Source organism: Ascaphus truei, chromosome 3, assembly GCF_040206685.1.
Source record: "Ascaphus truei isolate aAscTru1 chromosome 3, aAscTru1.hap1, whole genome shotgun sequence".
In the NCBI taxonomy this organism is placed as follows: Eukaryota; Metazoa; Chordata; class Amphibia; order Anura; family Ascaphidae; genus Ascaphus; species Ascaphus truei.
In genome coordinates, this window is record NC_134485.1 from 198,806,868 (window position 1) to 198,819,513 (window position 12,646).

At 46.6% G+C, this 12,646-nt stretch overlaps 1 protein-coding gene across 1 annotated transcript in view; it reads left to right on the plus strand.

Annotated features, from left to right (window-relative positions):
- Positions 1-12,646, plus strand: part of ASL (argininosuccinate lyase) — a 46,975-nt gene that overhangs the window by 6,874 nt on the left and 27,455 nt on the right. The window contains exons 4-6 of the mRNA XM_075589917.1: positions 715-798; positions 1,337-1,393; positions 2,360-2,457. Of these exons, the coding sequence (XP_075446032.1) occupies positions 715-798; positions 1,337-1,393; positions 2,360-2,457 (239 nt within the window). The remainder of the gene's footprint in view (positions 1-714; positions 799-1,336; positions 1,394-2,359; positions 2,458-12,646) is intronic.

Genomic DNA, 12,646 nt, shown 5'->3' on the forward strand with positions numbered 1-12,646 from the left:
AGGGTTTGGAGCGACCTCAGTACTACTATAACAGGTGTATTTCTTGTTTTTATCTTTCAGATTTTGTAGTGTTTGGGGGGCGGGACCTTCTGGTATGTGGGTTGTAACCGTATCAAAATACTAAAGTATCCGTTGCCCCATTTATTTTTTACAATCTCCTTTTCACACCTTTTTTCTTCCCCCAGATTATGATGATGTATCCCACATTTTTCTTTCTGTATCCAACAAAAGTCTTCTTAAATAAGCAGTTCTAAAGAAACAAAGGAGTTACTCTGGCTCAGCTCAATGTGCCAAACCTGTCAAACAATTTGCCACAGCTCTTTGTAACGTCCTCTTTAGAACTGTCACTGATTTGGAGTGAGTCTTTTTAATTTTTAGCATTATTGTTCTCATGTCTTTGGCTAACTGATACAGATCAGTACATTCCCGTTAAAATTACATTTCTTGGCCCAGACCCCCTATTCTTACTGATTTTTATAGTTTTATATGGTCTAAAAATGGAAAAGAAAAGCAGTTTATAATCCCTTTCTTTAAAAAGATAGTGCAACTGTATGCTTGTCAGGGCAAAAAGTAGTGGTACTGTAGGTTTGGGAATTAAAGTGATGGTACCCATTGCTATTAGTCTTTGATCCTATTACCAGAAGAAAGGAATGACAAACGACTGAAACCCATGAACGCAATCTTAGAGGATGTCTCTTTGTTGACCTCTTACAGATCCACGAGGAATGGTCTAAAGGGATTTTTGTTCTGACAAAAGCAGATGAGGATATACATACTGCTAATGAACGCCGGCTCAAGGTATGAACTTGAATCACTTCTGAGATGCTTGTTCTAAGTAGTTGGACAAAACAGGTGTAAACTAAGTTCAGTTACAGCACAATCAACTCCTGAGACTCATTGCCATATGCTGTAACTGCTGGGGGTGTGTTCCAGGAAATTCTGTCTACCTGTAAATTCCAAGTTCTCTACTTCATCCTAAAGTTCTCCAGACCAGATATAAGATACTGGGTTAAGTTGACTAAAGAGTTGCCCGTGTACACTGTTTTGTAAACTAGGAACAGGACAAAGTCAATAAATGCTGCCTTACATATTTATGTAATTGAGGCACAATTGGATGGTCCTATTTGCCTACGGTCTTGTTCAAGAGGTTCTGAGTGCAATGTCCATAAAGCATACCATTACCTCTGTTTACTATTCTGAATATACTTCCCTGTGTCTGCTTTAAAGCAGCAAGGCATTCACAAATAGCATTGTTTTGACAGCATCATAGATTTCCGTGTCCATGCTGTTCTTCTTGGAATGTAATGTTGGAATATAATGGTTCTCTTGTGTTTAGGAACTGATTGGAGAAGCTGCAGGGAAACTCCACACTGGTAGGAGCAGAAATGATCAGGTGTGTCACTACTTTCATTATTCTCACCATTATCTTGTGTGACAAATCCAGATCAAGTGGGATGTGCTGAATAGGGTGAGTGATGCATAAACTGGCATTTAAATACCAATTGAATTACCGATAGGGTTTCGGAGAAGTTTTTATGTTGACTTCATTTACTAGGTAGAGTACGATTTTTACCACCCAGAATTGTCCCCATTTTACTATTCTATTAGTCCCAAAATATGTTTGACTGTATAGTGCTGTTTATCATACTGATTTTTGTCAATTAGATCAGTAGGAGCTGATTCAGGTCAGAATTCATATTCAATCAAAGCTGTTTAGATGAAACTATCCAAACACTTGGCAACACACAGTACTGTATAAACTCTGTTAATTTGACTATAGTTTGTCCACGCCTTATTAGGACTTTAGCTATAGCAGGACCAATAAACATAACAAGGCTTCATATACAGTAGCAACCACTCAGAAGTGCTGCAGAGATAAGAAAAACATTACAGGTCACTACAGTTTCTAATGTGTTCAATTAACCTTTATGCTACATGAAGCTTGCATTCCCTTAGGGTATTATTATTATTTTGTGTAGCTTATGTTAACTGATTTATATATTTTTATTTCCATACTGCACATAGACGAATATTACAAACAGAAGGGATATCTTCCCCATGTTTCAGAATCGAACTCGTTTTATTATCAGAGTAAATGGCAAAGTGAAGTTACGCGATGACATTGAGTTTTATGAAATGTAATAGGAAAGCGGTTAAGATATCTCAGTAGGGTAGACTTGGAGACAGATATCAAAGGGGGAAAATCGCACCACGATGGACCATTTCTGATCCCATTTGCCTTGGACATAAAGATGTTTTCAGAACCATTTAAAATGCACAATCTCTCAGAACATATGCCCGGTAGCTGATCTGATACCAGAGAGATGAACGTTCTGTCTCTCACTGCTGGCTGTCACAGGTTGTCACGGACATGAGGCTGTGGCTGCGGGATTCTTGTTCTGTTCTGTACACGCATTTGACTCGTCTTATCCGGACCATGGTAGACAGAGCGGCAATGTAAGTACAATGATGGCATATTGCATTATTTGTCTGAGTTTTGCAGCATGACTTTGCACCAGTTTAAATTAAACTGAAGTGCTCCTTTTTTAGGGGATGTTTGTGGCTGAAATATATGTGGGTTGTCATCGCCACATTTTTTAACAAAGGGCCTTAAATCAGCAGGTATCAATAAGCAAAACCTACAAAGGTCCAATCCTCTCAAACTCAGACTTGCTAAACGGTGCTAAGTCCTTCCACATGTTAAGGCAACGTCGAGTAAATCTCAGCCTAGCAACTGGTTAACCCCTCCACATCTGGAGACGTGTTTAAATTCTAATAAAATGAACCATTCATATTCACATTAACTGGTGTACTCAGGTGGGCTCAAGATGAGTAATGCGATATTTGACAACCTGACTCCTACCCAATTATTAATGTACAAATATTATTATATATACAAATATTATCAATGTGACAAATATTTTTATTAGTGGTCTGCTTTCTGTCGGCCTAAATGTGTAGGGTACAGACATTAGTATTTTAACCATCACTGTGAAATCCTGCGCTCCCCTTACTTGGAAGGTATCGCTGCTACTAAAAGGACTATTGGAACGGTCCTTAAAGGATTTTTCTGAGCTGCTTTACAAATACTTTCTCACATTCTATATTTTGCACTATTGATGGTGTTTGGAAAACAGCTTTTATAAATGTATTTTGATCACATTGGTTTTCCACGTATTTGTTCACTTCACACTATCGCAATCATTTCCTTGTCACACTTTAAGTATTTCATATTTGCACATTTATTGATCACAACACTGTTAGGCTAAGGTCCCGATGGAGGCTGCTGCACGCGCGCCTGGCGTTCAGGTGGTGTGTGCACAGCTGAAAACCGCTGTCTGTTATAGCAGCGATCGGAGGCGCGGGGAGGGTGGACACTGCACCCACAATGCTGGTGTAATGCAGTGCTGTCGTGCAGCCATCCAACTTCCAATACTGCTACACAACGTGGGAAAATCCATATACACAGTATACAGGAAGTGCATGTGGGTTAAAATACCAACTCCACCATATGCTTAAACTGGCGTGGCACCCTCCAACAGCAGCTTACTACCAAACACGATATAAAGAAAGATATACTCAAAGGCATCCAGAGTGGTGCTAGCTCTTCCCTCACCCCCTATGCAGGGTGAGAGGTATTTGGTTCCACCTCACTAACTGTAGCTAGATCAGCTCTACTCATGAGCTGATCACTCCTCTCCTCCTAACTCAGTATCATTACTGTCAGACTGACAGAATAGACACACTAAATAGGAAATGCACTGCTCTTTTATGATCTCAGTCGGCACCGCCCATGTATCTCTTGCTTTGACACAGGGTCAGGTGACCTACCTCCACCACTCAGGGCAGTGCTTGAAGTGGGAGAAACCATGATAACTCCTGGCAACCTGCCCTTACCAGGGATTATACCAGGAGGAGGATAGAACTATAGCCCCATTTCTTACCAGGGCTACATTAGCATGACATCATTTGGAAGGGATTTGACTCCGGCGATCTCCCCTCCTTGATTGGCTCACAGAGCACCATGTCACGCGTCGCTGCACGGGAACACAATCTTGTATCTCCTGCTGGCTGACGCGCCACAGCGCGAAGAGGGACAACAAGCAGGAAGACACTGGGGCCTGCTAGGAAGGAGGTGAGGGACTGGTGAGGCACACCGCCGTCAGCAACAGGGACCTAGCCTAAGGAGCGCTCCGTTATGCCCCTTTCCAGTTTTCTTATAGCATTGTAATCCCCTCTGATTTGGGAGAGAAGGGGACGGACGCGTCTCGTAAGTGGTCAATGCAAAAGTGGATTTAAATTGACTTGTCTTCCATTCTACTTAGCCCCGTGTTGGGTTTTGCTGCTTTTAAAAGGAATCTGCATAGCTCTGAAAAATTTGTAGAAGCAAAAAAAAACAGGTTTGTAGTAGGGAGAGATGCCGTGATGTGGAAGATATTTTAAGATCGAATGTCAAGGGCAAGAGGTATGAAAACACATTCATGAGAGGGCAAGATATGTAGCGGTCATTGACATATCTACCTCGTGGTGCCATCCAGACACGTGTGTGTGTGTGTGTGTGTGTGTGTGTGTGTGTGTGTGTCCTGGGCCAAAAGCCACAATGATATTGTGAAATATATAGCTTTGATTCTACAAGTATTGTTCAGTCAATCTTTTTTGCAATCACACGGGTAAATGATCTGCCGCTCACAACATAGTACAGAGAGAACTTCATATTGCAGGTCTTTCATAGTACTGTATGTTGAATGCTTTGTCCTTGAAATCCAGAATCCTGTCATTTAGACGTTGGCTGTTTAATTGTGCTACATACTCTGCTTGGCTATACAGGCATACCCTGTATTAACATATGCAATGGGTCCAGAGCATGTATGTAAAGCGAAATTGTACTTGGTGAAGCATGACCTTTTTCCCACTTATCGATGCTTCGGTACAGGTAGGGAGCCGATATTGCTGTTCAGGACGTGCTGACAGCCGCATGCGCGAGCTGCCGTTTGCCTATTGGGCGAGGGGAATCCGCGCGTCACTTCTACGGCAGTCTGTAGGGCAGAATAGGTGTCAGTACTCGTGAAGCGAGCGTACGGACACAGGGGAATGGGGCGATTGAAAATATGTCCTTACTCGTGAGTGTCCTTTAAACCGGGGTATGCCTGTAATGAGGTTTCCTGGCAACCAGGGTATGGTCAGCTTGTTTCACAATGATGTAAAAATATATCACATGAGTGGGGTTAAGGGTTTCCGATCTGATTATTGCATGCATTTATTTTTATTTTTCGCCCCCACAAGTTTAGCGTTTTAGAACAAATGATCAGTGAAGATGTAACATGGATTTTGTATTTGTCATGCTACATGCTACATGCTACATGCCACACTGAACAGTTTGACGAAATGTGACTGTTTTTGAGGGGAAGGTATTATTTCTGCATTAACACTGTTCCTGAAAGTGCCAGAGTTTGACACGTTTGCTCTTTTCAAGTTGTAGTATATACTGTACAGTACTATTGTGCTGCGTTCTGTGCATATTTAGTAGGGGAAAATATTTAACTTTCGGTCAGCAAGATATTAAATTGAACTCCAGTTTGATTTGGAGGCTTAGACTAGATTTTAATCTCTATATAAAGTTGAGGTCAACCTTTTAACTGACTGTAGTATTGGTGTATGTTGGCGTAGCCATGGCTGGTCCAGGTTATACTTTCTGCATCCTGTCACGTGAGTCCTAGTAGCTACAGGTAGTTGCAGGCTATCCTGTGGGGTTTACCCCCCCCCCCCATATGCTGCCTCTGAGTGACAGCTGGAGGTGAACTGGGTCTGTGTAGCCAATCATAGTCCAGACCTTGTGCCCTCCCTCTCTGTGTCAAAAGCTTGGTCCCCGCTGGCTGCTGCAGCATCCGCTATGGCGGGAACAAGAGCCCCTCCTCAATGGGGCCGGGCCCGCTGCGAGGATGTGACTGCCGCGCTGGGCGGTCAGTTTTTTTCAGACAGGAATATTGTTAGTTGAACTAGCGACGGAGCACTAGGCCACGCCCCCCAGGCGGTTCAGCCAATGAGGACGAACCAGCCGAGTGATGTCATGGCCGTGCCCCGTCACATCCCTGCCCCCCCCTCCCCCCACCCTGTCTTTCCCCCTGCAGCTCACTGCAGACCTGGGAACTCTGCTCCACGCGCCGCCAGCCTGGCAGACGCGCGTGCAGCGCATACAGCAGCGCTGTAGCCTTAGGGAGGAAGTACTCTAAATTATAGTTAGTTCAGGTGTCCTCCTCCTGGGGTAGAAATGCAGTTCTAGTCACTCCCTCCTGGGGCTGACAGCAGCCAAACATCTGAACAGAGTGCCAGGCCTCAAGACTGCAAGAAGGCCGGTACCATCCAGAGGTCTGGGACCTATCCTAAAACCTTATGCATTTGCTGTAATAACACCTGCAGTGGATGCTACAATAAAGGATCCTGTTTTATATACCCCTGCCTGAGCCTACAGTGTATTGGGTAGGGGTATGCAGGAGAAGACTGTCATGGTGGGGACTGTCTACAGTAACCCTGGAGCCTGCTATGACTGGAGGCGTTGCACCAGAACTAGAATGTCAGCCTGAGGATCAGCAAAAGCCTGTCCTGTTTCCCCTCACCATCGCGTACGCTCACCTCTCCTGAATTCTCACAGGTAACAAGCACGGACACCTGTAGCTTTAACAAGATCTCCCGGAGGGGGGGAGGGAAGCAGCTTTCCGTTTTTGTTTTTTTAAATATCTAATCTTGTACTCGGGCATTGTATATCAGACATAAAAAAGGGTAATATGATACAAGTTAGGGGCACATGCATTGGGAGAAAGCAGTTCCTGCCTTAAAGAGGGTAAAATCAGACATATCAGGAGACTTATTCCATATACAGTATGCGACGCGACCAATTTGACCTTTTTCGGGCAAGATTCCTCATGAACTTCAATGGAGAACTCCGTCCAAAAACAGCATGATCGTTCACTTTGGCAGATAAAGAATAAGTCCCTTAGAGAGAACTGCATTGATTTTAAAGCAGCAATGCCTCTTAGATCTGCAAACTTGCCCTATTTTACTTCATCTGTTTTGCTCAAACTATGTAGCCAGGTCACCTGAGGTGGGGTAGAGCTAGGACGGCTGCCCTTGCCTGTAGTGACTGTTCAGGGACCATCATCCAGTGAATAGCTGAGTACTGCAACGGGCAGAACCTGCCTTGTTCCTGTAATTGTACAGAAGCGTAATAAAACTGTTCCTGTTTGCATATACCTCCTGCCTGGTGCGTAACCTTACTCGGGGGTAATAGTTCTACCGTGGGAGATCACCTTCAGTTCCTGAAGCCTGCGTTAGATGGAGACGCTGCACTGCTAAAGGGATATGTGGGGTGTGAACCCCAGCAGCCCAGTCCTCTGTCCCCAGTACCACCGGTGGACGACTCGGCCCTCCTGTTACCAGCAGGTATCATGCACCACACGACCAGTAATGGCCAAATCTCCCACCGGGTGGGGGAAACACTGTTACATTTTTGAAGTGAAACTTCTTTCGTGGCACCTAGTCCTGATAGAGCAAAACTGGATAGATGGGGGGCGAAATGTGAAACGGAAGTGACGTCACGTAATGGACGCCGCTCCGCTCACACGTCCCCTGTCACATGCGGCGGCGACAGCCACCGGTGCCGCTCCTAATCGCCGCCGCACCCCCCCACACACACCCCCCACACATCCGGCTGCTGACATATGCGGTGCGCCGCTGCTCCTAACGGCCCAACTGTTCAACGACTGCTGCCATGCCGCGCATGCGCAGTTGTGATGGCGCCGCTGACGGACGCCACACATGCGCAGAAGCGGCTGGCAGCGGCGGCGTTCCACCCACACGCTCCTCACGCCCATTGGCAGCAGCGCCATTCAGCCCTCCACTGCCGCGGGCGTTCGCGGGCCCCTTGCGCCCGCAGGAAGCGGTGGCACACGGCGCAAACCCGGGCGCAACCCGCGCGGCACAGGGCCTTGGTCACTCATGCCCGTGCCGGGCGCATGTACCCCGCGGGGGGGGGGTGTGCGCAGATTGCGTGCGGGGTGTGTGTGTGCAGATTGCGTGCGGGGTGTGTGTGTGCAGATTGCGTGCGGGGTGTGTGTGCGCGCTCAGAATTTGCGTAAGGGGGGGGAGAGGTGGTGCGCAATGTTACACCCCGCCCCTGGCTGCAGCTGGACACATACACACTGACTGACCCCCCACACACTGACTCACCCCCCACACCCCCCCACACACTGACTCACCCCCCCACACACTGAGTGACCCACCCACACCCCCGCACATTGACTGACCCACCCACACACCCCCGCACACTGACTGACCCACCCACACACCCCTGCACACTGACTGACCCACCCACCCCCCCCCCGCACACTGACTGACCCACCCACCCCCCCCCCGCACACTGACTGACCCACACCTCCACCCCCACCCACACACCTCCACCCCCACCCACACACACCACACACATTCCCCCCCCACACACACACTGACTCACATACACACACACTGACCCACCCTGACTGACACACACACGCACTGACTGACACACACACACACACGCACTGACTGACACACATACATACGCACGCACGCACGCACGCACGCACGCACTGACTGACACACATACATACACACACTGACACACACACACACAAGGAATTCACACTTAGTGCAAATAGCTAATACAGGGGATGTGTGCCGAGCACGCGCATTATAAGTCAAATTTATTTGCGTTTTGTCACTGAAATTGTATTTTGATTTTTAATTAAAACATCACCAATACAAATACAATTTCTGTGACAAAAGTCAAAGAAGTTTCACTTACTATGCGCGTGCACAGCACACACAGCTTTTTTTATATTGGAATTAGCCATCAGGGGCTGTCATTTTAAAGTAGCAGGCCTCGCTTGTTTAAATGCCAAAAAGTGAGTTTGAACTTAAGTCAAAAAAGGTTTGTCTGACATTGACAAAGTGGAAGCGAGGAGGGAGGCAGGGAGGGGGAAGTACTCGTTGACTTACAGAATATACTTTCCAAAACACTCCTCTATGCAACACGTAGCGAGAGACCTGTGAACACCCCAGAAATACCTGGGAAAGGTAACTTGCATACTGTATTCTCTTTCTCTCAGGCTAATGTCCTCTGGATACTTCCGTTTTGTGCTGTCATGATGTGTTCATTACTCCCCCACCTCTTACCTTTGTCTCTATAATAAGTGCAGGGTGTGGTAAGGGTAGAGAACACTTGATAAACAATTCCCCATTCAGAGGCCCAACAGGTTTTGTGCTTAATTTTCTCAAAACCAAAAGCCACCAAAGCCTTTCTTAAAGCTACAGTTCAAGCTATCGTTTTTTTTTTTCATTCAATATGTGCATTGATACAATCTACACACTGACAAGTGATTGGCTAAGTTGCTGATCGATCCGTTCTCCTGTAATCGATCGCTGAAGATTCGGCTCGGTTCACTAAATGCATCTTGGGTCCTCTCCTGCTGCACTGACAGCCAAAGTTCTGTGAGGTAGAGCATGTGACCAGGCAGGCACTAGATTCAATTGGTTCACTGCCAGAGGGAGAGCTCAAAACGGTGATGCTGTTAAAGGGGAAGGGGATGTGACTCTGTAAATGGTTGCTATATGAACAAAAATGTTGTTACACTAGAATACATTAAAAATGTCTTAAATTTTTTTTTGTTTATCTTTTTAAATGCCGCAAGTATTTTCTCACAGTAGTACAGAACTGATTTATTTAAAATAAAATAAAACCTGTAGGATATTGCTTAAACTGCAGCTTTAAGTATGTTTACATTTATAGGTTTAAGAAAAACAATTAGATTTGTTAAATTCTTTGTAAAATATAGATAATTTTTTTTTTTTTTTTTTTTGCTACCGTGGTTTGAAATTGAATTTAGGCCAAAAAGTGTGCATCTGGTGAATTATTATTAAAATACTTCCTTAAAAAGATATACATGTTCAGGCGAGAATTGATGGTGAAAGAAGGAAACTGATGCATAATGAGGCAGCCCACATGCAGGGAGTGGCAAGGTTTTGTTGGGGTTTTTTGCACGCATGAAAACAGTGGAGACGAGAGGGGCGGAGAGTAAACGGCCTTCAGCACAGCATATGAGCTGGGCAGGGACAAGGTGGGAGATCAGATCTGGGATGTAAGGAGAGTCTTTAAAGAGACCAGGAGAATGTTGTGGTTAATCTGGAATGTCCTAACTAAAGTATGTACAGGTTCGCAGGTTTGAAATCCAAAAATCATGTCAAACTTTCGAATCCGCATTTCTTTCATTTTTCTTTTGAATCGCACTTTGCGCCGGAACCCAAGAACCAGTAAGTTGGCGCACCTTAGAATGTAGTTGGAATACAGGAAAGCAGTGGTTCTCCACTCCAGTCCTCAAGACACCCCAACAGATCAGGTTTTCAGGATATCCCTGCTTCAGCACAGGTGGCTCAGTCTTCGACTGAGCCACTGATTGAGCCACCTGTGCTGAAGAAGAATATCCTTAAGACCTAGCCTGATTGGGGGGGAGTCTTGAGGACTGGAGTTAAGAACCCCTGTAGTAAAGTAATTTCACCAGGGTGAATGCAGAGGCGGATATCAAAGTTCAGCAGCCAAGAGGTTTCTCAAACGTTGGAGAATTGCTGTAAATTCACTGGCTTCCATTACACAGGCACCTGGAAGCTGCAACATTACTCGCTCAGCCAAAGGGTGAATGACTGTATACAGGGATACATTTAATTACCTATTTCCAACATAAAGCAGAAATAGTTGTGATATGGGAATTGGTGGATATATATGTATATATGTAGCCCTGGGTAGTTTTGGGCTATAGGTCTGCCCTCCTGTCAGTAATACCTAGTAAGGGTAGGTTGCCAGGAGTAATCATGGGTTTTCCCCACTCCGTGCAGTGAGTAAGGGAAGGTAGTGTAATCAGGCCTTGTGTCCAATGAGAGGCACACGGGTGGTTTCTACTGGACTGATACTTAATGCAATGCACTTCCTGATATAGCCAGTTGGTCTCTACCTTTTTGAGAGACAGGTTCACCCGGACTAAGATGTCAGGGCTCTGGCAGGCTTGAGGCCCTCCCTACGGGGAGAAGTGGGGAACCATACCTCCTATTCCACAAGGGGATAAGGGAAGAGCAAGGACCACTCTCTGTGCCCTTGGCTGGGAGTGGATCAAGGGACATCCTGAGGGTGAATACCCTGACAACTGCTGTCATCTGCTGCTGAATACAGAAAGACCAAATAAATTACCTTGTGTTTTTACATATACCTCCTGGCCTAAGACTAAAGTATTTTAGGAGTAGGGTGACCAGCTGTCCCGGTTTAGCTGGGACAGTCTGGGTTTTTAATGGCTGTCCCGTTTTTTTAATGGCTGTCCCGGCAGCCCCGCATTCTTTAAAATGTCCCAGGTTTTTGTCGCTGTTCCAGTTTTGGCCATCCGAGCAGGGGGGGAGCAGAGAGCACAGAATTCAGGCAGAGAGGAGAGCTGAGGCCAGTCTGACTGCAGAGGGTGAGGGCGGGGTTAGCTGCAGAGGGTGAGGGCGGGGTTAGCTGCAGAGGGTGAGGGCGGGGTTAGCTGCAGAGGGTGAGGGCGGGGTTAGCTGCAGAGGGTGGGGGCGGGGTTAGCTGCAGAGGGTGGGGGCGGGGTTAGCTGCAGAGGGTGGGGGCGGGGTTAGTGACAGTGGACCCTCAGCAGTGAGAGCCGGAAGTGAGGTGCCTGCTGCCAGTCAAGATGTCTCCCCACTCCCCATGCTCCAGAGTGAAAGGTAGGACACACAGTGAGAGTGTGTGTGTGTGTGTGTGTGGCTCTCTGTGCGTGGCTCTGTGTGTGTGTGTGTCACTGGCTGTGTGTGTGGCTCTGCGTGTTAGTGGCTCTGTGCGGGTCACTGGCTCTGTGCGTGTGGGTCAGTGGCTCTGTGTATGGGTCAGTGGCTCTGTGTGTTTGTGGGTCAGTGGCGGTGTGGGTGTCAGTGGCTGTGTGTGTGTGTGTGTGTGTGTGTCAGTGGTTCTGTGTGTAGGTCAGTGACTGTGGGTCAGTGGCTCTGTGTGTGTGGGTCAGTGGGTGTGTGGGTCAGTGGCTCTGTGTGGAGAACATTTTTTTAGATCTTTATATTTATCTTGCCTTTGGCTGTATCCTCCCCTCCAAATTCCGTCAACATGGCTGTGCGACGTCACATAATGCCCATTGCCATAACAACGAGACGCTCCGTGATGTCACGCGGCATCAAGTTGACATGACAACGGGACACATTATGGCGCCATGGCATCACGTGATGCCACATTGTCATGGCCTCATGTCACCGCCTGACGTCAGTGTCTCGTTGTCATGGCAAGTGGGAGCGTCACGTGATGTAATTTGTTTTATAAATAATTTTTTGATGTGTCCCAATTTTCATTTTGAAAATCTGATCACCCTAATTAGGAGGAGGGGGGAGGAATTTTCTGCAGGGACTTCACCATATTCACCTGGGGGCTGCACGAGATGGAGGCACTGCACCTATGAGTACTATTCGGGCAAGACCCCAGAAGCCTGTCCTGTTCTTCCCCTGTGTAACAGGGTCTTATCCCTGTTAACAGGCTTGCCTCTAATCCAGCAGTGTGCTGGTTAACTGCACACCTGCAATCAAC